General features: G+C 36.2%; 1 protein-coding gene across 1 annotated transcript in view; it reads left to right on the forward strand.

Moving 5' to 3' along the window:
* The window catches only part of PDE3B (phosphodiesterase 3B), a 167,595-nt gene that overhangs the window by 129,764 nt on the left and 12,112 nt on the right, over positions 1–25,719 (forward strand). The window contains exons 6-12 of the mRNA XM_070383989.1: positions 265–466; positions 1,039–1,115; positions 6,391–6,542; positions 7,541–7,678; positions 10,545–10,656; positions 11,841–11,954; positions 20,221–20,408. Of these exons, the coding sequence (XP_070240090.1) occupies positions 265–466; positions 1,039–1,115; positions 6,391–6,542; positions 7,541–7,678; positions 10,545–10,656; positions 11,841–11,954; positions 20,221–20,408 (983 nt within the window). The remainder of the gene's footprint in view (positions 1–264; positions 467–1,038; positions 1,116–6,390; positions 6,543–7,540; positions 7,679–10,544; positions 10,657–11,840; positions 11,955–20,220; positions 20,409–25,719) is intronic.

Below are 25,719 nucleotides of genomic sequence, written 5' to 3' on the forward strand. Positions count from 1 at the left end.
TACTCTTAGTATTTACTATTATGTGTCATCCTGCCACAGGGTGCTTATTCCACGGTCATTGATGATAACAAATATAGTCTATATTCTGCCGGAATTCGTAGAATGTCTTGATGATAGCTCCATGTAGAAATGTAGTTTTATCATTTAATTGTAAATGCTTTGCTTTCTTTAAAGAAGGGGAATGCTCTTTATAAGTACCCAAACATAGACAATAAACAGATACATGCATACATAATATCTCTTTCTTCTCTTTCAATTTTTAAGGTGGTTTACCAAGCATGAATTCACCCAGTCATGGACCAGTGTCTGCTGGCTCTCCAGCTAACCGATCACCTATAGAATTTCCTGATACTGCTGAATTTCTTACTAAACCACCTGTCATTTTACACAAATCTCTGAGCAGTACACCCAATTCACCAGATTTTTATCAGCAGCTTAGAAATTCTGATAGCAATTTATGTAACAGGTAAGTTTCCCAGATGTTTATGGTTTCAAAATATAGGTTATTTTAATAAAGTACTCCTAGTTTTCTAGTTCTGTATTATAACTAGATGATTAATACTATATCCTTTTCTTCATCTAGTAGTTTTTATTCTAAACAATTTTTTTTTCATTTCACTGCTATTATTCATTTCCCAGCTAAATGATCTCCATCTAAGGGGAAATATAATGGTATTTTATCCATCATAAGATATCAGTAAATGTATGAAAATTATTTTAGTACTAATAATTTTATGCACTAATTTAGTACTTACTTACAGTAACCAGTTCATTTGGTGTTCATTTTCATTTCTGCTTTTACGATGGTGTTTACCTCCAATCCCAGGGTTACTTTCAAAATATGTTATTTCCTTCACAGGGACAAAGATGTTTTCTAGGATAAAGCCTATTAAGTTTATAGAGAGATTGTAATATTAGGGTATTTTGCAGTTGGGATCTTACAGTTTAAAAAGAAACAGATTTTCTGACTGTATTTAGATAAAAACAAAAATTGTCTCATTTGTCATATATACATATTTACCTGTTTTATTTTACAAGCTGTGGACATCAAATACTGAAATATGATTCAGCATCTGAACCAGAGTCTGGTACAGACTGCCACAGGGAAAAGTCAGGTGAGACTGCAAAAGTCATATGTCTTTAACTTTAAGAACAATCTTAACATTGTTTTTAAAATGAATAAATGAGTTAAGATATCCATCTTTAAAACGAAGATTACAATGTTTTGTCTACTTTACAGAGGAGTTATTAGCAAATTATAAATAATAGATGGTGAAAGTATTTTGAAGGGTAAAAATGTGCTGTATAAATTAACATAGTCTTATGTTACGGTTAGGCTTCATAAATAGTGAAATTATATTAACATTGAAATTTAAATTGCATTATGTAAGCTCGGGTTTGCATACATTTTAATAATTACACAAACAAGTTGTTTTAAAATTTAGTCAGTTATATCATTCTGAAACGTACCCTCAAAAAAGGAATATTGTTGGTGATAAAATTACAGTTGTTTTATAATTTTAAAACACTGATGACTCAAGCATCCAGTAATAGTTAACTAGGTAACTCAGAGCAACATACCTCCTGAAGGTGGCTAGAAAAGTTACAAACTATTAATATTAGCAACAACAATCTGCTTGAAGCCACTGAAGAACTCATAGGCTCCTCAGAATATCCAGTGTAAGACCTGGAGGAGAATAGAGACTAAGGAAATGAGTCTCGAGTTTGGGGCTACCAAAAGGTGTTTGCTGCTTCCAGAGGGGCCAGTACTGATAGAACAAACAGTCCCTTTTGGTAGCTTCGTGGGACTACGGAGATAAAGAGTCGAGTTGAAAGGCTGCCATGACAGGATTAACTTGGTGAACTCTGCAGTACTGCATCTTAAGAATAAAGGTAAACCAGAAATAGATGGGCTCTTTCAGGGGTTACAGGTGAATATCAGTCTCTTCCCGTACTTTGAAACTCACCCTTCCGTAGTATACAATAGTTTTGGGGGTTTACATTTTAAAAGATTAAAAAACAACAACAAAGAAGACCAATCCTTCACATACTTCCAAAAACAGTAGGGCAAACTTCCCAACTCATTCTATAAATAAAACCAGAATTATTCTGACACCATAACCAGACAAAAGCATCACAAGACAAGACAACTAGAGACTAACATTGCCAATATCCTTAGCAAAATACTAGCACACTGAATCTTGCAGCATATAAAATGTCATATTCATGACATTGGTATTTATACCAGGAATGCAGGGGTGGTATAGCATTTGAAAATTAATTAATGTAATACGCCCCATAAAGAGGGGGGAAGTCACATGATAATTAAATAGATGCACAAAAAACATTTGACAAAATCCAACACTCTTTCATGATGAAAACACATAGTATTAGGAAAGTTCGTCAACCTGATTAAGGGCATCTTTGAAAGAAACACAAGTTTAACATCATCCTTCCTGGAAAAAGACTGATGCTTTCCCACTAGGATCAAGAATAAAAGAAAGATTTTTGCTTTAAACACTTCTATTCAATATAGTACTGGAGGTTCTAGCCAGGAAAATTTCTAGAAAGATAAAAAATTAGGAAATCCTGAATGGAAATAAATAAAACTCTTCTTATTCACAGATCATTTGTTAAAAAATTCCAAAGAATACACACACACACAGAGTCACAAGAGACAAAATCATGTACAAAATCAACTGTATTTCTATATACCAGAAATGAACCCTCATAAACTGAAATTAAGAAAACCTTTCTAGGACTTCCCTCTTGGTCCAGTGGTCAAGACTCCACCTGCCACTGAGGGGGTGTGTGTGTGTGGGTGGTGTGTGTGGGGGTGTGTGTGTGTGTCCGTCCGTCCACCTGCCAGTGAGGGTGTGTGTGTGTGCGTGCTCAGTTGTGTCCAACTCTTTGTAACCCCATGGACTGTAGCCCTACAGGCTCCTCTATCCATGGAATTTTCCAGGCAAGAATACTGGAGTGGGTTGCCATTTTCTCCTCCAGGGGATCCTCCCAACCCAGAGATCAAACCTGGGTCTCCTGCATTCCAGGCAGATTCTTTACAACTACACCACGGGAATTCCCTGGCCAGTGAGGGGTACACAGGTTCAATGCCCGGTCCAGGAGGATTCCACATGCCACAGGGAAGCTAAGCCCATGTGCCACAGCTACTGAAGCAAGAGAAGCCACTTCAATGAGAAGATCATGCGCTGCAACTAGAGAGAGTAGCCCCCACACTCCAAAACCAGAGGCACTTAGCAACGAAGAACCAATGCAGCCAAAAATAAATAAAATTACAAAAAAATTCCACTTACAACAGTATCAAAAAGAATAAAGTTAGAATAAATTTAACACAAAAATAGATTTATAAAAGATTGTTGAGAAAAATTAAAGTCTAAATAAATTGAGAGACATTGCAATACCAAACAGATTGGAAAAAACAGTACTTTCAACAGGGCTGTTCTTCCAAATTGATCTATAAATTCATCCGAATTCTGATCAAATTCCTCAAACAGATTGGAAAAAACAGTACTTTGAACAGGGCTGTTCTTCCAAATTGATCTATAAATTCATCCAAATTCTGATCAAATTCCACAAGGCTTTTTTTTTTTTTAAGTAGAAATCGACAAGTTGGTGTTAAAATTTACATGGAAATACAAATGACCTAAAAGTCAAAACAATTTGGAAAAACAACAAATTTGGAGGACTGATACTACCTGGTTTCAAAACTTATTTCCACTTCAAAAGATACCAGTAACAAAATGAAAGACAAACCACAGATTGGGAGAAAAATTTGCAGTTATACATCTGATAAAGGTCTTATATCTGTGATATATAATTTTTAAAGCTCAATAGTAAGAAATCAACTAACTAAATTAAAACACAAGCAAAAGATTTTATATTTTGTGTTGAAAGACTTTTGGTGAAGGATATGAAGGATATAGAGAATGGGTAGTAAATACATGAAAAAATGATTAATGTCATTAGGGAAATGCAAATTAGTATTATACTGAGATACCAGTAAACTAGAACAGGCATGATCAAAAAGATAGACAATGCCATGTGTTGGCAAAAATGCAGAGAAATTGGAACCTTGTGCATTGCTGATGGAAATATAAAATGTTAAAATAAACCCTCTTCAGAAAACATTTTGACAGTTTCTTTAAAAGTTAGACATAGAGACTTCCCTGGTGGTCCAGAGGTTCACAGGTTTGATCCCTGATCGGGAAACTAAGATACCGCATGCTGTGTGGCGCAGCCAAAAAAAAAAAACCAAAACACAAACCAACAGAAAAATAAGACATAAATTTACCATATTACCCAGCACTAACAAGGATAAGAATTTACTCAGAAAAAATAAGAGCACTCAAAAGACAGGATTGTGTCTGCTTATGACATCTTTATTCATGATAGTGCTAAACTGGAAATGACCCAAATGTTCATCAACTTGTAACTGAATAAATATTGTAGGATTCTAATTAACAAAAAAAGAACAAACTTCTGATATATGCTGCTATGTGGATAAATTTTAAAACATTATTTTAAGTGAAGAAAACCAAACTAAAAAGATAAAACACTGTTTGATTCTATTTATATGAAATTCTAGAAAATGCAAATTTATAGTGACAATAATTGGAATAGCAGTTGCCTGAGAATAAGGCATGTAAATAGGCATGAGGATATTTTTTGAAGTCACTTTAGTCGTGTCCAACTCTTTATGACCCCATGGACTGACTGTAGCCCACCAGGCTACAGTGTCCATGGGATTCTCCAGGCACGAATACTAGAGTGGGTTGCCATGCCCTCCTCCAAGGGATCTTCCCGAACCTGCATCTCTTCTATCTCCTGCATTGGCAGGCGGGTTCTTTAACCACCTAGCCCCACCTGGGAAACCCCTTTTGAGGTGATGTGAACGTTTTAAAACTAGATAGTCATGTATAGAGAACAGACTTTTGGTTGCCAGGAGGGAGGGGTTTGGGGTAGAGATGAAGTGGGAGGTAGGGATTAGCAGATGTGCAAAGGATTCTCTATAGAATGGGTAAATAACAAGGTCCTGGTGAATAGCACAGAGAACTATATTCAATGTCTTATGGTAAATCATAATGGCAAAGAGGACTGTAAAAGAATGCAGGACTTCCCTGGCAGTCCAGTGTTTTAGGACGCTGTACTTCCACTGCAGGGGCTGCAGATTCGATCCCTTTTGGAGGAGCTAAAATCCTGCATGCTGCTGGGCCAAAAAAATTTTTTTTTATTTAAAAAATTAAGAAAGTAAAGAATATATATATATATATGAATAACAATCACTGTGCTTTTTTACAGCAGAAATTAACAAACCTTGTAAATCATCTGTACTTCAATAAAAATAAATGAATAAATAAGCCTAGTTTTTCTGAAAGTCAACTCAAATGAGTGCTCTGAAAAACACTTAAAAAAAAACTTTTATTAAAAAAAATCCCTACATGTTGAAAAATAAGTAAATCTGAAGTTTGTGGCTTGGTAAATTTTCATACATCTAATATACATATATAATCAGCACCCAGATCCATAAAATATTACCAGCACCTCAGAAATTCCTCCCATGCCTGCTTCCAGGAATTGCTCCCCCAAAGATAATGTTTATCCTGTCTTTCAGTATTCATGTGTATCATTTTGATATGTTTTTTAATTTTTCATAAAGAGAATCACAGAGTATACCTGTGTCTGTCTTCCTTCATTTGATACTGTATTTTTAAAAACTATATTGATGTTTATGATTGTAGTTTATTCTTTTTGCTCTGCAGTGTTCAATTGTGTGAATACACTACAGTTTATTTATTTTACTGTTGATGGGTTTGGGGAAAGTTTCCTGTTTATCTATTACATATAGAATGAGTATGAATATTTTTTTGCATATGAATGAATGCTGTTAGCTACCAATGCTACATCCCATTTCCATGCAATTTGGGGAAAAGAACATTATTAATGACATTAGTAAAGAAATAATTCATGACATTGTTTTAATTTTTAGATGTGCCTTAATCTCATCCATAATTATGACTTTAGAATTTTCATATCCAAAACTCAAATAATTTCAAGTATTAGAAATTGTTTACTTGAAATTGGTTTTAAAAAAATTCCTATTGAGAGGGACTGCCATTTTCAGTTTCTCATTTTTACAGTGAATATTCACACATCTCTTTCATCCATGAGTAGCTGTATCAGGTGAAACATGGCCTGAGCACAAGGTACCTACGCCAAATGGTCCAGCAAGGTACAACTTAATTGTGTCAGCTTAGATTGAATGCCAGTATGGTTCAATTTATCCGAATATTTTTTACAAACTTTTCTTATAAAGTTGTTCATATAGGACAAGTTTTATTCTTATTTATTACTTTATATATGTTTGGAAAGGTGGCGAAGACAATACCATTTTCTCAAAAGCATCATTCAACCTTACCGAAGCTCAACAAGAAGTGGAAACAGAGAACAGAGACGGCAGAAAATTACTTTGGGAAGGTGAAAATCACCTAAAAGCAGCAGCACAGAATGAAGAGCAACCAAATGTAAAAGATAAACTTTCAATATGATTATGTTAAGGTGAAATATATTATTAGTTAGTACTAAGTTTATTATTTTTTGCCCAGCACAAGGTTTTTAATACAATAATTTTCTTAAAGTTTTTACTGAAAAGTCGCTGTGACACCTGAAAGAAAAATTTCTTTAAATAAATGAGGGGTTTGGGATTAACATATACAGACTACTATATATAAAATAAACAACAAAGACCTAAAGTATAGCACAGGGAACTCGACTCAATATTCTGTAATAACCTATATGAGATAAGAATCTGAAAAAGAATAGATATATGTGTATGTATAACTGAATTACTTTGCCATACATCTGAAACTAACACAACAGTGAAAATTAACTATATTCCAATATAAAATAAAAATAAAAAAAAAAGGAAAACCTTGAATTTAAAAAATTACGTTAAAATTCATCATCCTAGAACTGAGTGCATTCACTTTTAAATGAACACATTTCTTTAGTTTTATAGTCAATATATTATTTTCTGTGCTAATATTTTCATTATATATGTTAAACTGAGACAATAAAGTATGTGCAGTCATTAAAAACAATGAAAATAATCTACTAAATCATAGGACATTTTTTTCTTAATTTTTTTTTCAAAATTCAAGCTTTTTAGGGGGAAAAAATCCATCCATTTCTTTTGAGAAGTTATCCTAGTAACAAATGTCAGTATAAGGATCTAAGTTTCTCTCTGTTATCCCGTGATCTCTTTAACTTCCAAAATGAAAATGATAAATTTTAGATTTGTGTAGTCTTTTGGAAATAAAATATTTTTATTTATAAAAGTAGTATAATGACCAGTAAGTCTTTTGATGCCTAGAAGACATGTTTATATTTAAGAATAACCGTTATAAAAAATAATATTGACCATTTTTTATTCATTTTTAAGTGTTCTCATTTAGCTCTGGATACAACAATATTTATAAAAGGTAAGGTTAAGTTGGTTTGTTTTTTCCCCCTACATATACAGATTGAACAAGAAGCATCACAGGATCTGATTTTAATAGAAGATTATGACTCATTAATAGAAAATATGAGTAACTGGAATTTTCAAATTTTTGAACTTGTAGAAAAGATGGGAGAGAAATCAGGAAGGATCCTCAGTCAGGTTTGTTTCACATCTCTACTGCTTTAATTTTTCCGTGAATCTTTATAAAAAGCAAATTCTAAAGATTATAATATTGGTTTACATATAAGTTCAACATTATTCATTGAATTTTTTTTTTTCACAAATAAAGTTTTCAGTAGAAAATTTGAAAAAAGAGAAACCTATAATATGTAAAGCCATATATATATATATATATATAAGCACAATCTATTAATATATCAAATCAGATCAGATCAGTTGCTCAGTCGTGTCCGACTCTTTGCGACCCCATGAATCGCAGCACGCCAGGCCTCCCTGTCCATCACCAACTCCCAGAGTTCACTCAGACTCACGTCCATCGAGTCAGTGATGCCATCCAGCCATCTCATCCTCTGTGTCCCCCTTCTCCTCCTGCCCCCAATCCCTCCCATCATCAGAGTCTTTTCCAATGAGTCAACTCTTCGCATGAGGTGGCCAAAGTGCTGGAGTTTCAGCTTTAGCATCATTCCTTCCGAAGAAATCCCAGGGCTGATCTCCTTCAGAATAGACTGGTTGTATCTCCTTGCAGTCCAAGGGACTCTCAAGAGTCTTCTCCAACACCACAGTTCAAAAGCATCAATTCTTCAGCGCTCAGCCTTCTTCACAGTCCAACTCTCACATCCATACATGACCACAGGAAAAACCATAGCCTTGATTAGATGGACCTTTGTTGGCAAAGTAACGTCTGCTTTTGAATATGCTATCTAGGTTGGTCATAACTTTCCTATTAATATAAGGTACTTATAATTTATGTATATATGAAAAGTAGTTTAATTGTTCATAATAATGGGGTTTAATTTATACTAAAGAAGTAATAAAGGTTCACTTTTTATTGAATCTTAAGATTTAAAAGGACATGAAAGGTGATCTAGCTCTTTGGACTGAAACTTCAGTTCAGTTCAGTCGCTCAGTCGTGTCCAACTCTTTGAGACCCCATGAACGACAGCACGACAGCCCTCCCTGTCCATCACCAACTCCTGGAGTTTACCCAAACTCATGTCCATTGAGTCAGTGATGCCATCCAACCACCTCATCCTCTGTTGTCCCCTTCTCCTCCTGCCTTCAATCTTTCCTAACATCAGGGTCTTTTCAAATGAGTCAGCTCTTCACATCAGGTGACCAAAATTTGGAGTTTCAGCTTCAACATCAGTCCTTCCAATGAACACCCAGGACTGATCTCCTTTCGGATGGACTGGTTGGATCTCCTTGCAGTCCAAGGGACTCTCAAGAGTCTTCTCCAACACCACACTTGAAAAGCATCAATCCTTCGGTGCTCAGCCTTCTTCACAGTCCAACTCTCACATCCATACATGACCACAGGAAAAACCATAGCCTTGACTAGACGAACCTTTGTTGGCAAAGTAATGTCTCTGCTTTTGAATATGCTATCTAGGTTGGTCATAACTTTCTGTCCAAGGAGTAAGTGTCTTTTAATTTCATGGCTGCAGTCACCATCTGCAGTGATTTTGGAGCCCAGAAAAATAAAGTCTAACACTGTTTCCACTGTTTCCCCATCTATTTCCCATGAAGTGATGGGACCAGATGCCATGATTTTCGTTTTCTGAATGTTGAGCTTTAAGCCAACTTTTTCACTCTCCACTTTCACTTTCATCAAGTGGCTTTTTAGTTCTTCTTCACTTTCTGCCATAAGGATGGTGTCATCTGCATATCTAAGGTTATTGGTATTTCTCCCAGCAATCTTGATTCCAGCTTGTTTTCATACAGTCCAGTGTTCCTTAGGCTTCATCTTTTTCACCTGTCCTCCCTGTCCTGGTGGCTCAGACAGTAAAAGCATGTGCCTACAGTGCGGGAGACCCAGGTTCAATCCCTGGGTTGGGAAGATCCCCTGGAGAAAGAAATGGCAACCCACTCCAGTACTCTTGCCTGGAAAATCCCACGGACAGAGGAGCCTGGTAGGTTACGGTTCATGGGGTCACAAAGAGTCAGACACGACTGAGCGACTTCACTTTCCCTTTCCCTGGGCTTTACCCAAGGCCAGGTGGTCCACTTCATGCTAGAACCATGGAAAAATACTTCCATTTTACCACCCAGACTCAAGGTTCTTCCTTATGGGTCTACACAACAGGGTCAGATTAATCTTCCTGAAATAGCACTGTCATTAACTCCAAAGTATCTTATTAATGAAATGAGAGAACACAAGGATAAAATATGTGAAAAAAAAAAAACATAATTTATCACGTTGAGTCAGAGAAGGCAATGGCAAGGCACTCCATTACTCTTGCCTGGAAAATCCCATGGACGGAGGAGCCTGGTAGGCTGCCGTCCATGGGGTTGCTAAGAGTCAGACACAACTGAGCGACTTCACTTTCACTTTTCACTTTCATGCATTGGAGAAGGAAATGGCAACCCACTCCAGTGTTCTTGCCTGGAGAATCCCAGGGACGGGGGAGCCTGGTGGGCTGCCGTCTATGGGGTCGCACGGAGTCGGACACGACTGAAGCGAATTAGCAGCAGCAGCATGTTGAGTAATTTAGGGTCAGAAATGTGATAAATATATTGTTCTGACATCTCTTTAACGCCTAGGGCTATACTAGAATACAATTCATAAGCCCTTCAATAAATTATGACTGAAAAGCTGAAGGGAAGAGTGGAAAATTTTTAAAACTGGGATATGATATGGTAATCGTTCTCTGGTTTTCAAGGGCTTTGGGGTAGTATCTTCCTTCATGTTTTGGAAAGAAATCATTGTAGGAAAATTTTTAATAAATTATTAAGTTAGAGACATGTACATAGTTAGCTTTGCCAATGCAAATTCAAAAAACATTATACTCAACTAGAAATAGAAATTCTGATTTTTAAAGTGAACTTTCTTTTAATTGACATTTAGGTTGTGTATACCTTATTTCAAGACACTGGCTTATTGGAGATATTTAAAATTCCCACTCTACAATTCATGAACTACTTTCATGCTTTAGAAAATGGTTATCGAGACATTCCTTGTAAGTATTATATATTATTTAACTTGAAATAATACTGGTTTTGAAATTCCTTGTAAACTCCCTTTAGATGGTCCCTTAAACACTTTTTAAATTGCATGTTTGGAAGAATTGAAAAATAGTAATTTAAAAAGAAGATCTACATCCTCCAACCCAGAGTTAATTGACTGCTGTTAACATTTTAGTATATATCCTTCAAGACTTTTTCTTATACATATACTTATTTTTTATGAAGTGAATCATACTATTAATACCTTATTTATAGTCTGCTTTTTCATGTAATTATATAGTATAAGTTTTCTGTGTTAATTATTTATATGAATACCTTATCATTTCAGATGTTTGTAATATTGTCATGAGTTTCCTAAATTTCTTATTTTAAAATGTTTAAAATTTACCCACAGAATTTTTAACTGTGTCCTGACTTGTGGAATAATTTTTAATGGCAATTTGATTTTATGATAAAATAGAATTTTAATTTTATAGTAGAAAAAATACAATTTTCTTTATGATTCATTCTACACTTAACCTCCAGGGGAACATTCTTTGGAGAAATAGCCAATTATTCTTAAATTGGCATGATTCATTAATAATAATGATGCTTAATAGTTTAACGTGCATTATATGTACTATAATTATCACAAAGTATGTATTTTGAAAAGTGGCTGAATTTTACAAATGGAATAAGATGATACTTTAAGGTGTACTTCAAGATCAGAGGAATGGGAAAAAGAAAGGAATGAGAAAAAGAAAGCCATGGTGAGGAGTCTTCACTGTCACGTCCAGTTAGGATATACTGGTTAAGATGAGTCTCTGGGGACTTCCCTGGCGCCTGCTAGACTTAGTGGTTAGGACTCCGTGCTTCCTCTGCGGGGGTCATGGGTTCCATCCCTGCTCCGGGAACTAGATCCTGCAAGCCAAATGGCATGGTCCAAAAACAAGCAAAAGTAACCTTAAGTAAGTTAGCCCCGGAATGATGCCTTTTCTTTGATCCCTGTACTATGTTTTCATAGTATATGTGAAAGAAACGACAAAATAAGATGAAACAAAAACCTAATTGTTGGAAATTATTCTAAGCCATATGTTTTATTTAGGAGGATACAGTGAGACTAGAAAGTACTTTTTAAAATGTCCTATGTTAAAAATAACAAAATAACCATTTTTATAAAACATTTTGGTGACTTTAGATCACAATCGTATACATGCCACAGACGTCCTACATGCTGTTTGGTATCTGACAACACGGCCCATTCCTGGCCTACAGGAGATCCACAGTGATCATGGAGCAGGAAATGAAACAGGTACTCCCTTCTACTAATCTTTCCTTAAAGTATTTCATTAGGCATTATAAATCAAACTATCTCATTTCATTATCTCTGTTCTCTTAGCATTTTTATTAAGCCACCTTTGTTATAATAAAGTGAATGGGAAATCTCTCAGTCATGTCTGACTGACTGCGACCCCATGGACTGTAGCCTACCAGGTTCCTCTGTCCATGGGATTTTTCAGGCAAGAATACTGGAGTGGGTTGCCATCCCTTCTCCAGGAGATCTTCCCAACCCAGGGATTGAACCCAGGTCTCCCGCATTGTAGGCAGATGCTTTATTGTCTGAGCCACCAGGGGTATATATAAAGTATTATGTAAATTTTGATGAATGCAAATTGGGAAACTTACTACCCGTTTGAAGATTCAATACTACTCAATTTACCATGTTTCTTTTCTGTGTCCCACCCTGCTGGTTCTTCACTGAGACAGCCAATATCCTGAATATGATGATAATCTGTTTTGCTTTTCTTTCAGTTCTTATTTTTTCTGTTTTAGGTATATCATGCAAATTTAAAACATGTAACATTCCCAACAGATGGGGGACATGTTTAAAAGCTTCACATAAGTATTTAAACAGTGATATTAAAAAAAAATTGTTAACATTCAAATTTTGTTTCCTTATCATAAATATAACTGTATTGATGCAAATGTGATGAATTGTAACATTCACAGCTCTTTTATTCTAGTTTATAAAAGAGGGGAGGAAACCTCTATCTAGTGCTTTTACTGTCATGGCTTGGGTTCAATCCCTGATCAGGGAACTGAGATCCTGAAAGCTCTGCAGCCAAAATCTTAAAACATTGAAAAAAAGAGAGGAGAATTACTCCAGTAAGAAATACACACAAATCAGGACAGAATTTGCTCAGTTACAAATGCCTGAGAATTGTTATCATACTAATCAGTGTAAAGGTCTCAGTCTTAGCCACTTCTTCACATTCTTTGGTGGTTTAGTCTAAAGGACTACACCATTGTTTGATGGATTTGCCAGATGTCACTGATTCATTTTTCTCTGCCATCCATATTTACTTTCATACTGATCTTCCTTCTTTCCAGTAGTTCTGTGCTTCCATCAGAGATTGTTTTCTTCAGCCTTTTTGTTTGTAGATGTATTTATTTTATCCTAGAAGAATGCATCCTTATTCCAGCACATTTGTAGATATCATTATATCTTCGGACATCTATAATATCTGTTGACAAATCAGCCGTAAGTTTATTTCTCCTTAATGGTACCATGTCCCTTTTCTTTTTGCTTTTGGTTTTTAGCATTTTGTGCATGGTACACTCAGGTTATATTCTTTGTATTCATCTTACTTGGGGGTTCAGTGAACTTCTTGAATATATTAATTAATGTCTTTTATTGGTTTCTATCATACTGTTCAGAATTTTTCCAGCCTTCACTCACTAGCCAATTCCAAAGCTACCTCCACATTTTTAGATATTTGTTACAGCAACACTCTACTTCCAAGTGCCAAAATCTGTATTATTTTCCTATGGCTCCTGTAACAAATTACTACAGACTTAGTGGCTTAAAATGATACAAATTTGGGGGATTCCCTGCCAAAGTGGTTAGGACTCTGTGATCCCTAGTCAGGGAATTAAGATCCCACATACCATGTGGTGTGGTCAAAAACAAAATACAGATTTATTAACTTATTATTCTGGATCCAGAAGTCTGAAAATCATTCAACTGGGCTAAAATCCAGGTGTCAGCAGGACTGTTTTCTTCCTGGAATCCCCAGTGAAGAATGTTTCCTTGCCTCCTCCAACTTACCCAAGCCACCTGCATTCCATGGCTAATGGCCCCTTCTTCAAAGACAGCAGCATAGCAGCTTCAAGTATGTCTCTGACCCTGACCTTTTCATCCTTCAAAGGAATTAGCAAAAAGCGGTACAACTACAACCTTGGTTTTCTGTCCAGAGTACACATTCCTGATGGTGAATCTCTCCTCGTATTTTGTGCAGTCTGGACAGGTTGAGGATTTCCCAGGTTTACCTTCTTGCTTAGCAATTCTTCCTCACTCTCCTCTTACATTTTATTTCAAACAGTAAGTTAGCAGGCTTGTCTTTAATACTTTCCTTGGAAATCTCCTCAGCTAAATATCTAAGTTCATTGTCTACATGTTTTGTCTTCCATGAATACAGTGCAACCAAGCTTTCTGCTGCTATATTAACAATCACCCTTTTCCTTAGTTTCCAATGGTGGGTTCTTGGCAGTGTCCTTAACAGAAGTTTTCCACCATCACCCTGTTCAAGAGGATTTGAGTATTCCCTAAGGCAGTGTCTTGTTTTCTGTGCTCCTCACTTCCTTCTGAGTTCTTACTAGCAATATTATAAGTCCTTATACAATATTATGGAATAAAGTATATGTAGAAAGAGTTTTCTTTGGAAAACCAAGTAGCTGCTGAAATGGAAAACTGTGGTAGAAACAAAGACTATAAGGACTATGAAATGCACTGCTTTATTCTGACTACAGTAGAGAATAGAAAAAATGACTATGACACCAAAAGTAACAGCAACAAAAGCAAAAATAAACAAGTGGGACTGCATCAAACTAAAAAGCTTCTACACAGCAAAGGAAACAATTTTAAAAATGAAAAGGCAACCTGCAGAATGGGAGTAAATATTTGTAGTTCATATACTGAGTATAAGGGGTTAATATCGAACATACATAAAGAACTTATACAACTTAATACCCCAAAAAATCCAATTTTTAAACAATGGGCAGAGAAACACAAATCAAAACCACAGTGGGCTATCACCTCACACTTGTTAGAATGGCTGTCATCAAGACAAGAGGCAAGTTTCGGCCAAGATGTGGATATAAGGGAACGCTTGTGCACTGTTAAAGGGAAGACAGGTTGGTTCAGCCACTGTGAACAGTAGTATTGAGATTTTTATTTCTCAAAAAAATAAAGTAGAACTATCATGTGAAGGAGCAATTTCTGGGTATATATCCAAAGGAAATGAAAATAGAAGTTTGAAGAGATATATGCACTTCCATATTTATTACTGCATTATTCATAATAGCCAAGACATGAAAATAATCCATGAATGGATAAAGATGTGTGTGTGTGTGTGTACATGTACACACAATGGAATATTATTCAGCCATGAGACAGGAGGAAATCCTGCCATTTGCAGCAGATGGGCCTTAAGGGCATTATGCTAAATGAAGTATCAGACAAATACTTTATGATGTCAGTTACATATGGAATATAAAAATGCTGAACTTGTAAAAACAGAGAATGTAATGGTGGTTACCAGAGGCTGGGGGTGAGGGAATTGGGGATATGTTGTTTAAGGTTACAAACTTGGAGCTCGTAGATAAATAAGTCCTGGAGAGCTAATGCACAGCATAGTGGTTATAGTCATAAATACTACCTTATAAAGTTCAAAGTTGCTGAGAGACTAGATCTTAATTGACCTCATCCCAGGAAAAGAAATGATAATTATGTGGTGTCGTAGAGGTGTTAGCTGATGCTACAGGTGGTAATCATATTGCAGTATACAAATATATCAAATGAACACATTGTATACCTTAGATTTACACAGTGTTTCACGTTAATTATATTTCAATAAAAAAAGAAATAACAAGTTTAGAGTTTTAATGAATGGTTAGAGAACCAGATAGTTAAAAGAATTCCTTGACTTTTCTGGTGGCTAAGTGGTAAAGAATCCACCTGCCAGTGCAGGAGACTTGAGTTTGATCCCTGATCCAGAAGGGGTCCCACATGCCGCCAAACAACTTAGGCCTGTGTGCCACGACTACTGAGCCTGTGCTTTAGAGCCCAGCAGCTGCAACTGCTAAGCCCACCTGACGCAGCTATGGAAGCACACACCCTCTACCGCCTGTGCTCCACAAAAAGAGGAGCCACTGCAAGAAGCTGGAGCACTGCAACTAGAGGGTAGCCCCTGCTCACCACAACTAGAGAAAGGCCTGAGTACCAGTGAAGAACCAGCGCAGACAAAAATAATTAGATTTTTTAATTAAAAAAAAATTCTTAATTATTATAGTAGGAGGATCGTAACTTCTGAAAACATAATCCGAAGTTTGATCCTGAAGTTACCTGAAATTCAATGCAAGTTGAGTTCATGGCCTCAACTAGGCCTCTTATGTCAGAGCTGTGGTATTGATTGGAAAAGAAAGGACCCTTATAATTGGAAGAATATTTGAGTCGATTTCAATAAATCTGATTACCCTGAACCCCTCATATCTTGCTGTACCTCCATGCTGAAAAACAATCATTTCACCTTATGTTGGTTGCCTGAAGACCTGGTAACAACCTCACCTGAGATTCTTGACTTGTAGGTTTATGCTAGTTCACCTCTAAACCTAGTCCCACCACCTCTCATTTCTTTGTGATCCATAATTAAACTCAGATCTGCCACAATCTAAGTCTGAATACCAAAATAATTTCCTAAATTTATATTGGCAGAAACCTGAGGAACATATATGGGAATGGATTTTAAGTGTTACATCAAGACAAAGGAAGGTAATGGTTGATCTTTCTGAATTTACTGATGTAGGTATACCTACTGGAAGTGTGGGTTCCTTTCACTTTGGGGCGGTTGTGAATAAATGCTGCTATGAATATTCATCTACCAGCTTTTGTGTGGGTTTATGTTTTCATTTCTCTTGGCCATCTACCTAGTTTTATGGAATTGCTGGGTCATAAGGTGACTCTGTGATTAACATTTGGAGGAACTGCCAAACTCTTTTCCAAAATGGTTGCACTATTTTACATTCCCACATGCAGTGTATGAAGATCCCAATTTATTATTATAATAAATTAATATTAATTTATCTGCCATTTATCATTATCTGTCTTCTTGATAGCCATTCTATGGTTGGTGTGAAGTGGTATCTCACTGTGGATTTTTTGATTCACATTTTTCTAATAGCTAATGATGTTGAGCATCTTTTCATGTTTTTTAGGTCATATGTATATTTGTCCTTTGTCCATTTAAAAATTTTGTCATTTGTCTTTTCATTATTGAGTTGTAAAAGTTTTTTATATGTTCTGGATACAAGTGTCTTATTAAATTTATGATTTGCTGCTATTTTCTCACATTGTGTTATCTTTGCACTTTTTTGACGATGTCTATCAAAGCATAAGATCATGGCATCCAGTCCCATCACTTCATGGCAAATAGATGGGGAAACAATGGAAACAGTGACAGACTTTATTTTCTTTGGCTCCAAAAATCACTGCAGATGGTGACTGCAGACATAAAATTAAAAGAAGCTTGCTCCTTGGAAGATAAGCTATGACAAACCTAGACAGCATATTAAAAAGCGGAGACATTACTTGGCTAATAAAGATCTGTCTAGTCAAAGCTATGGTTTTTCCAGTAGTCATGTATGGACGTGACACTTGAACCATAAAGAAAGCTGAGAGCCAAAGAATTGATGCTTTTGGACTGTGGTGTTGGAGAAGACTCTTGAGAGTCCCTTGGACTGCAAGGAGATCAAACCAGTTAATCCTAAAGGAAATCAGTCCTGAATATTCATTGGAAGGACTGATGCTGAAGCCGCAATATTTTGGCCACCTGATGTGAAGAGCCAACTCATTAGAAAAGACCCTGATGCTGGGAAAGACTGCAGGCAGGAGGAGAAGGGGATGACAGAGGATGAGATGGTTGGATGGCATCACCAGCTAAATGGACATGAGTTTAAGCAAGCTCTGGGAGATGGTGTGGGACAGGGGAGCCTGGTGTGCTGCAGTCCATGAGTTCACAGAGTCAGACTTGACTGAGAGACTGAATGACAACAATCAAAGCATAAAGTTTTCAATTTTGATGAAGTTTAATTTAACTAATTTTTTCTTTCATTGCTCATGCTTTTGGTGTCATATCTACAAAGGGTTTGTGTAACTTGAGGTCATGAAGATTTACTATGTTTTCTTCTAAGGGTTTCATAGTGCTCTAAGAGTTTCATAGTTTAGGTCTAGGATCCACTAAAACTAATTTGAGGGGATGAAGTAAGGAAGAGGTCTAACATTCATCTTTAGCATATGGAAATCTAGTTGTCTTGGCACCATTTGTTGAAAAAATTTCTTTATGTATTCTACATGATTGGTTCTTAAACGTTACAAAATCATTTCTGCCTTTTAAGATGTGGCATTAAGTGAAACAACATGTATGAAAGTGCCTTGTATCATGCAAAGCATAGTTGGCTCTCAACAAGGTCTTGGCTCCCTTATCCAAAAATCAGTTGACCGTAAGTATAAGGATTTATTTCTGGACTCAGTTCTGTTCCATTAATCTATGTACCTATCCTTATGTCATTACCACACAATCTTTTGTTACTAAAGCTTTGTAGTAAACTTCAAAATTATTCTTTTTCAAGATTGTTTTGGCTAATCTGGATCTCTTTCATTTCCATATGAATTTTAGGGCCAGTTTATATATCTCTTGTACAAAAAAGCCAGCTGGGACATTGACAGGAGTATGTTGAACCATAGATCATTTGAGGGAGTATTGCTATCTTAACAATATTAAGTCTCCTGAACCATGAGCATGGATATTTTTCTACTTATTTGTCTTCTTTAATTTCTTTCAACAAAGTTTTTTATTTTTCAGGATACTGGTTTTTCACTTCTTTTGTGAAATTCACTCCTAAGTATTTTATTCTCTTTGAAGCTAGTATAAATGGAATTGCTTTCTTGGGTTCATTTTTTGATTATTTATCCCTAGTGTGGAGAAATAAAATGGATTTTTTGCATATTGATCTAGTACCCTGCAACCTTTATGATCTCATTTTTAGTTTAATACTTTTCCAGTGGATTTCTTAGGATCTTTCTGTATACAGAATCATGTCATTTACAAATAGAGATAGTTCTGCCTCTTCCTTTTCAGTCTCTAATGCCTTTTTCCGAGGCCTCCTTTTAAACGGAATCTTCAGTACTTATGTCTAGTTGTCTGGCCATTTAGTTGTCTTGCCATGTATTTTTTTTATACTAGTAATTTCAGATTAAACATACACAGACTAATGTATTAAGATCCTAATATGTCAATTGTAAGTATATAAAAAGGATTTTTTGCATTTTTTTATATTTTATATATATATTCTAAATTCTAGGGGCACTACAGAATGCATATAATGCAGAAAAAATTAAAGTTTTCACTCTGATATTGGTAATTTAAATCTTGTTAGAAACTTGAATGTTTAAATATATCTTTATTCATACATTTAAGTATCTTGTTTTTACTTTTTATTTTTAAAAGAAGCTCTAGTGTGGGGAATTCTAAAACTCAATTTCGGTGCAAAATATAAACAGCATGAAAATAATTAGGTATCTTTATAACTATCAGTATTGTGTATTTAAGTTATTATGTTAAAAAACCCTTGTGATTGAAAATATTAAATGAACTAAATCATGATAAAGCCCTTTTGGACTTTGACAAGCCAGGACATTATTCTGTTTCCCCTGCTGAACACAACCAATGAAAATTTGTATCTCTCTGATATCTTTGTGGCTTTCTTTGCTGTCTACTCACAATATACTTTATTATTTCCTTCTTAATACTTTAAGATACCTTTAGCAATAACAATTTGAGTGACCATCTAAATAGGTATAGCCACCAAATTACCAAAAAAGGAGATACAAATGGTAAGGTGTTAAGGACATCAAAAGCACAGTGCTGAGAGTAAAATTATTGTTTCTAACTAGAAGATACAAAGAATTATACTGACTGGCTCACTCCTCAGTTTTCCATACCTTTTCAGTTTTCAGAGTTTTTCTTTACAGTATTTTATAAGGGGCTTCATGGAAGGGAAAAGAAGAGGAAGTAGTGTAGTCAGGGTTACAAATGAAAGGAAATCTATTTGGGTAAGATTTGAAAAGCATGTATGTTGAAATGCTTGCTTTGTTAATATATTAAGTTCCTAAGTCTCTATAGTGTTTCATGTAATTTTATTCTCTAGATTGTTTTTTCCTATTACTCTGGCCATTATGTTTAACCTTTAAATAACAAAAGTTTAGAAAATCAGAGGTTTCTAAAGATCACCACTAGCTTGAGTTAACAGAGCATCATGAGAATCCTGTCATGTTGTGTTTAACACTGCTCCTCTCTGTTAGCATGTATGTTGGAAATAGCATACTATTTTATGTCCATGTTTAGAGAGTATTTCTTAGGTAAGTCAACAAATAAGATGATCATATTACCTTTGGGAAGCTCCTTTTAGCCTCACTATAAGGATTTTATATGTAATGCTCTTTCATTTTGCTTGTTCCTCAGCAATTAACCCTGAGCGAATTGCTTACATTTCATCGAGGAGCTGCTCGATTCCAGATGAGAGCTATGGCTGTCTATCTTCAAACATTCCTGCGCTGGAACTGATGGCTCTGTATGTGGCAGCTGCCATGCATGACTACGACCACCCGGGACGGACAAATGCGTTCCTAGTGGCTACCAATGCCCCTCAGGTAGGAGATAACTTTCAGAAAGTCTGAGGAATGATGCTGAGATTTTACAGCCAGGCTACATTCCCCTTTGCACACCATTCTTCAGTTGAAGCATTTTGCCGTTGGATAAAACACGTTGATATGACATGTGCTAAAGAGTTAGGCAAAGATATTCAACTGGAAGATAAATAAAAATATTCCTGAAAGAATAATTCACTGTTTTTATAAAATTCTGGAGTCCTGTGCTGTCAGTATCTTTGCCTTTGATCAAATTGGTAAGATTTTGACTAGCTGTTAAGACTTACTCTTCCTTCTAGCCATATCCTTCATATGCCTAAAAACTGTAATAACTGAGAATTGTTATTATTTTTGTTATCCTCTAAGACATGCCATAATATGCATTCTCTTAGCTCAGCATATATTCATATATGTAAAAAATCTTCTAGTACATTGTTTTTGAATTCAGTACAGTTGATAAGGTGCAAGATTTCTTTAGGGTCACAATTTGCATAAGAGGTAGGAGTTTCCAACAAATGGATGCTGTAATTGTAATAGCTTTAAATATTAGGACTTGGAACTAAATACAGGCAGCCCTCCATATCCAGGAGTTCTGCCTCCCTGGATTCAATCAACTGCAGATCAAAAATATTTGAAAATTTTAAAAATTCCAGAAAGTTCCAAAAAGCAAAACTTAAATTTACTGCATACTAGTAACTATTTACATTGTATTAGGTATTATAAGTAATCTAGAGAAGATTTAAAGTATACAGTGGATGTGCGTAGGTTATATGAAAATACTGCATTACTTTATATATATTTTATATGAGCATCTGCAGGGGTCCTAGAACCAATTCCCTGAAGATACTGAGGGATGGCTGTGCTTGGTTTTAAGCAGAATTTAGTGTGATGACTTAGCAACTAAAAAACAAAAACAAAGTATGGTTGTGAGTTTTTGTTTAGGCAGATGATTCCTGAAATGTCAGCTTTGTATTTCTGCCTGCCTGCCTGGCTTACAAAGAGCAAGTTGTCAATATTGTTTACTGAATTCGTCTTACTTCCTCACTTTGTTGCTCTACGTTCAAACCTCAGTTCTGATTCTTTCATCTTTTATAGCCATTCTCCCTGTTCCTCTTCTCATTTCTCTTTCTTTCACACACTCCAGCACTTAAAATATAGGAGATAGTTTCTCTAGCCAGAACAAGAATAGGATGCAGAGAGAGAGAGAAAATTAAAAGTGCTAGGTAATTCATTTTCTCTAATTAGATTTTATTCATAGCTCATGATTTCCAGGTAACTTTTAGATGAATTTCAATCTAGATATTAATGTTTTTCCACTTTCTAAGAATTGCTTTGGGAGATATTACCCACTTATATTGGGGGCAGGAGGAGAAGGGGACGACAGAGGATGAGATGGCTGGATGGCATCACTGACTCGATGGACGTGAGTCTGAGTGAACTCCGGGAGTTCGTGATGGACAGGGAGGCCTGGCGTCCTGCGATTCATGGGGTTGCAAAGAGTCGGACATGACTGAGCGACTGAACTGAACTGAACCCACTTATAAGCACATTTCCTCATTTGCAATCCCACTCTGCAAGAATCAGATGCCCATTTTCTCTAGCCTAGCACTTCATAATCTTTGAAAATCCTAGTTCTATAGCAAGTCACAGACTGGCACAATAGAAAAAGTACTAGTCTTGGGATGGAGAGACCTGCGCTTGATTTCTGGTTACCCACTATTGGCTGTGTGACATTAGGCAATTAACCCTTACTTTCTGAACCTCAAAATATGTACCTGATGTGAGTATGGGTAAAAAGAGATAATATTTGGGAAGTTTTCTGCTGGATCAGATTATCACGTAGTTAGAAATTATTTACTATTCTATTCCACTCTCTACTTTCATTCTCTCTTGATCAGCATTGAGTATAGGTGAGTCAGACTTGTGTATTACCTCTTCTTCAAGGCTATTACAAGTCAGTGAATTCTAGTGTTGTTTGTCTTGCATTGCAGATAGTTTAAAACAATGACACATGAATGTATTCAATAATTTATATGTACTCAAAACTGTTGTCCTGAACAAAATACAAACATAAAGTCTAGACACTGTCAATAACTATGTGTTATTTCTAAACTCTCATTGTTAAGGACAGCCAAGAGATGAAGCAGTGAGAAGGGCCGGAATGAAAAGGAAATTGATCAGAGAGTTCAGCTGTGAAAAAGTATAGCCTTTTCCCTGGTCTCTGCGCTTACTTCCTGATGCTCTTCAGTCCGGGTTCAACACACAGCAGCCAGAGGGGCCCTGTTCTGCCCTGAACCCTCACTCCTAGTAAAAGACAGTCATTACAGTGGCTCAGAAGGTCCTACACGACTTAGCCCCCATTAGTTCTCTTTTTAAACTCACTCAGGTCTAGCCTCACTGGGTTCCTTGCTATTTCCTCCTGTGTCCCAGGCACACTCCCTTTCTGAGAACCTGGCCTCCTTCTGTTCTCTCGCCCGCAGTGCTCCTTCCCTACACATCTATAAAGATCCCTTTGTGACTTCCTTCCACCTAAAATTTCAAAAGCTCCTCCATGACACTCGTTATGTTCCTCCTCTGTTTTTTCCACAGCAGCGACCCTTTAGCATACTATGTATTTTGTTGTGTATATTTTAGTGGAATATGAATTTCTATGAGGCCAGACATTTTTCTTTTATTCCCTAATACCTAGAATGATGCCTAGCACACAAAAGGCATTCAGGAAACATATACTGAATGTTGAAGGATGCCTAATTTCTTTGCTCTGCTGGGCTGCTAAGCTTGTCTGAAATATACTCTATTGTTCCCCAAGTAATGAGGTTCACCAGACCTTCTTCAGCCAGTGCCTATGAGATAAGGACTCTTGTGAAAACGTGAGGCTTAACCTGTTTATTAGGTAATAAAGCAGTCTCTCTCATTTTAGGAAGCTCAATAAGTCTAATCAGGCCATAATTAGTGAAAGATATTATTTCTCTGGTGTATGATAAAAAGGGACAATAGGGCATAATACCACCAATAGGACCAAGCATTCTCCTTTCTCATGGTAAGGAAGTGTGTGGGAAGACTTAGGAAGACTATTTTGAATCCCTGCCATAGAAGGGGAAACATTCAGTCAAGTTTATCCTGGAGGGACATCAGTATTAAAATTATAAGAGATTTCTGAGCTATTTTCAAATGAATGGATGGCTGGAAGATGCTGATTAGTGATTGAGATATTACCGTTTGAGTTGGATTGGCCAAAAAGTTTGTTCAGTTAGTGAACACATTCAATAAAGTTCTTGGTGAAAATGAAATATATGTCTTTTATTTGTACTTAAAACTGAACGAACTTTTTTGCCAGTGCAGTTGGCCAAAACATTTTGATTTGGGGTCAAAGGAAACAATACTGAGAACTATAGATCTGAGACAGTCATAAACATTTGTCCTCCCAAATATGGATCAAGATGGCAACTAAGCAGGTACGTTTCCCCCCCTTTCCTCCTGATCAAAATAATAATAAAAGATAAAATGCATTACAACAGAGAGGAGTAGGCAGAAGGATATTATCACCAGTAAGTTAAAGAATTTCATACTGTTTTTGGAAAATGAAAATCATGTGGGCAAATATAATGATATTAAAATACACTAGAAAGGAAGCCAAGGTTTGAGTGGAACCCTGGTGACTCCTGATGCCATTGCCCTTGTCTGCTACACACATGCACACACACCTCTCACACACATACATATACACACACACACCTCTCCCATATAACATACACCATACACCTTAAAGTAAGGCTACCGTGACTTATCTATTCACTTCTAGGCAGAAAACACATCTCTTAAATACTGAAGGAAATGGCCAGAAGAGATTTAGTACTCCAGAGTAAATCCTTCTCATTTTGGAAATCACACTGGTAATTCCAAAGCAAAACCTGCTGGGTAAACAAGCCCCACCCACATTAACAGGCCTCCTACTCATCCTTCCCAATTAAAGAGACTTAGCAGTAAAACATACACAAGGCTATGAAATGCATACTGAAGGACAGGCACTATTCTAGGCAATACTGTTGAACAAAACAGGCAAAAAATACATTCTGCTCATATGGAACTCACATTCTAGTAAAGAAAAAACCAACAAGTGTGTGTGTGTAAAAGAGAGATGATTATAACATAAAAGCTAGGAAAAATGTAAAACAGGGGAGGAGATGGTGCTGGCATAGAAGGATTATTTTCAAGTTAAGAGTTCTGTATCCAGCTAAGCTACAGTTGAGTGTTAAGAGCAAAATAAAGAGTCTAAGGTATACAAAGATTTAAAAAAATCATGTTCCATCCATCCTATCTGAGAAAGGTACATAAAAAAGTGTTTGAGGCAAAACAAGGGTGATAAACTATGACAAGGGCCTTAGAAGACACAGGATCACCAGAGATCTTAGGACGCAGAGCTTGAGGGTAAAGGAGTCCCTAGATGGAAGCTGCTCATCAAAACTGTTTCTTTAAAGAGAAGCACTTCTTAAAAAAAAAAAAAGTAGCTGCATTGTTTTCTGCTGCACCTAATTTGTTTACTGCCTCTATTGGATTTTCTTTTCAGTTAGGAATATTCGTTTTTTAATGAAAACAGTCCTTCTTAATCCAAGATTCTTCACTTCAGAAAGATTAAAATACCTTCTTATAATCTTACGACTGTGACCTAGAGATTTACTTTAACGTCTCCTTTTTCTTGTGGTTCAACAGGAGACATTTGTTCAGATTTGTCACAGCTTCCTGTTTGATCTAAGTGTTTATGTCTGATGGGTTTTTCTTTTTGCTCATTTATTGAAAAGTATTTATTATTTGTTAAGATTAACCCCATCCTTTTGTATTAAACCTCATTCCATTTCAAATCTTTTTGACTCTGGGTAAAAGTAAACTTTATGACCAACTAAATTGCTTTACCATGTTAGAGAAGAAATTTACTTGTGGAGATAAGGAAGATTCATAGTTAGAGAAAGCAGGTAGCAAGTTGCTTTAGCAAAAATTCAAAGAATGTAAGTTACTGCAGCTCTGAATTAGGGGGGAAACGGTCTTCATTTTCTAGTTGTCAAGGTGCCCTCAGTAAAAGCCAGCTGAGGCTTCATTCATTATCTGTTTTACTTGGAATGTTTTCCTCCCTGAAGTTAAGCTTTGCTTGTTGCTATGTGTGTGACCATCCAGTGTTCTTCCTAAAGTAGAATCTGCCTCTTCCTTACTGCTCCATGATTCTTGCCTCCACAAAGCCATGAGGTAGTCAGTCTGTTCACTGGGGTCCAGGAGAGGCCTCCGTCCCCTTCTTCTCCAGGTGGGTTTTTCCTTCTTAGGC

Source organism: Bos mutus, chromosome 15, assembly GCF_027580195.1.
Source record: "Bos mutus isolate GX-2022 chromosome 15, NWIPB_WYAK_1.1, whole genome shotgun sequence".
Lineage (NCBI taxonomy): Eukaryota > Metazoa > Chordata > Mammalia > Artiodactyla > Bovidae > Bos > Bos mutus.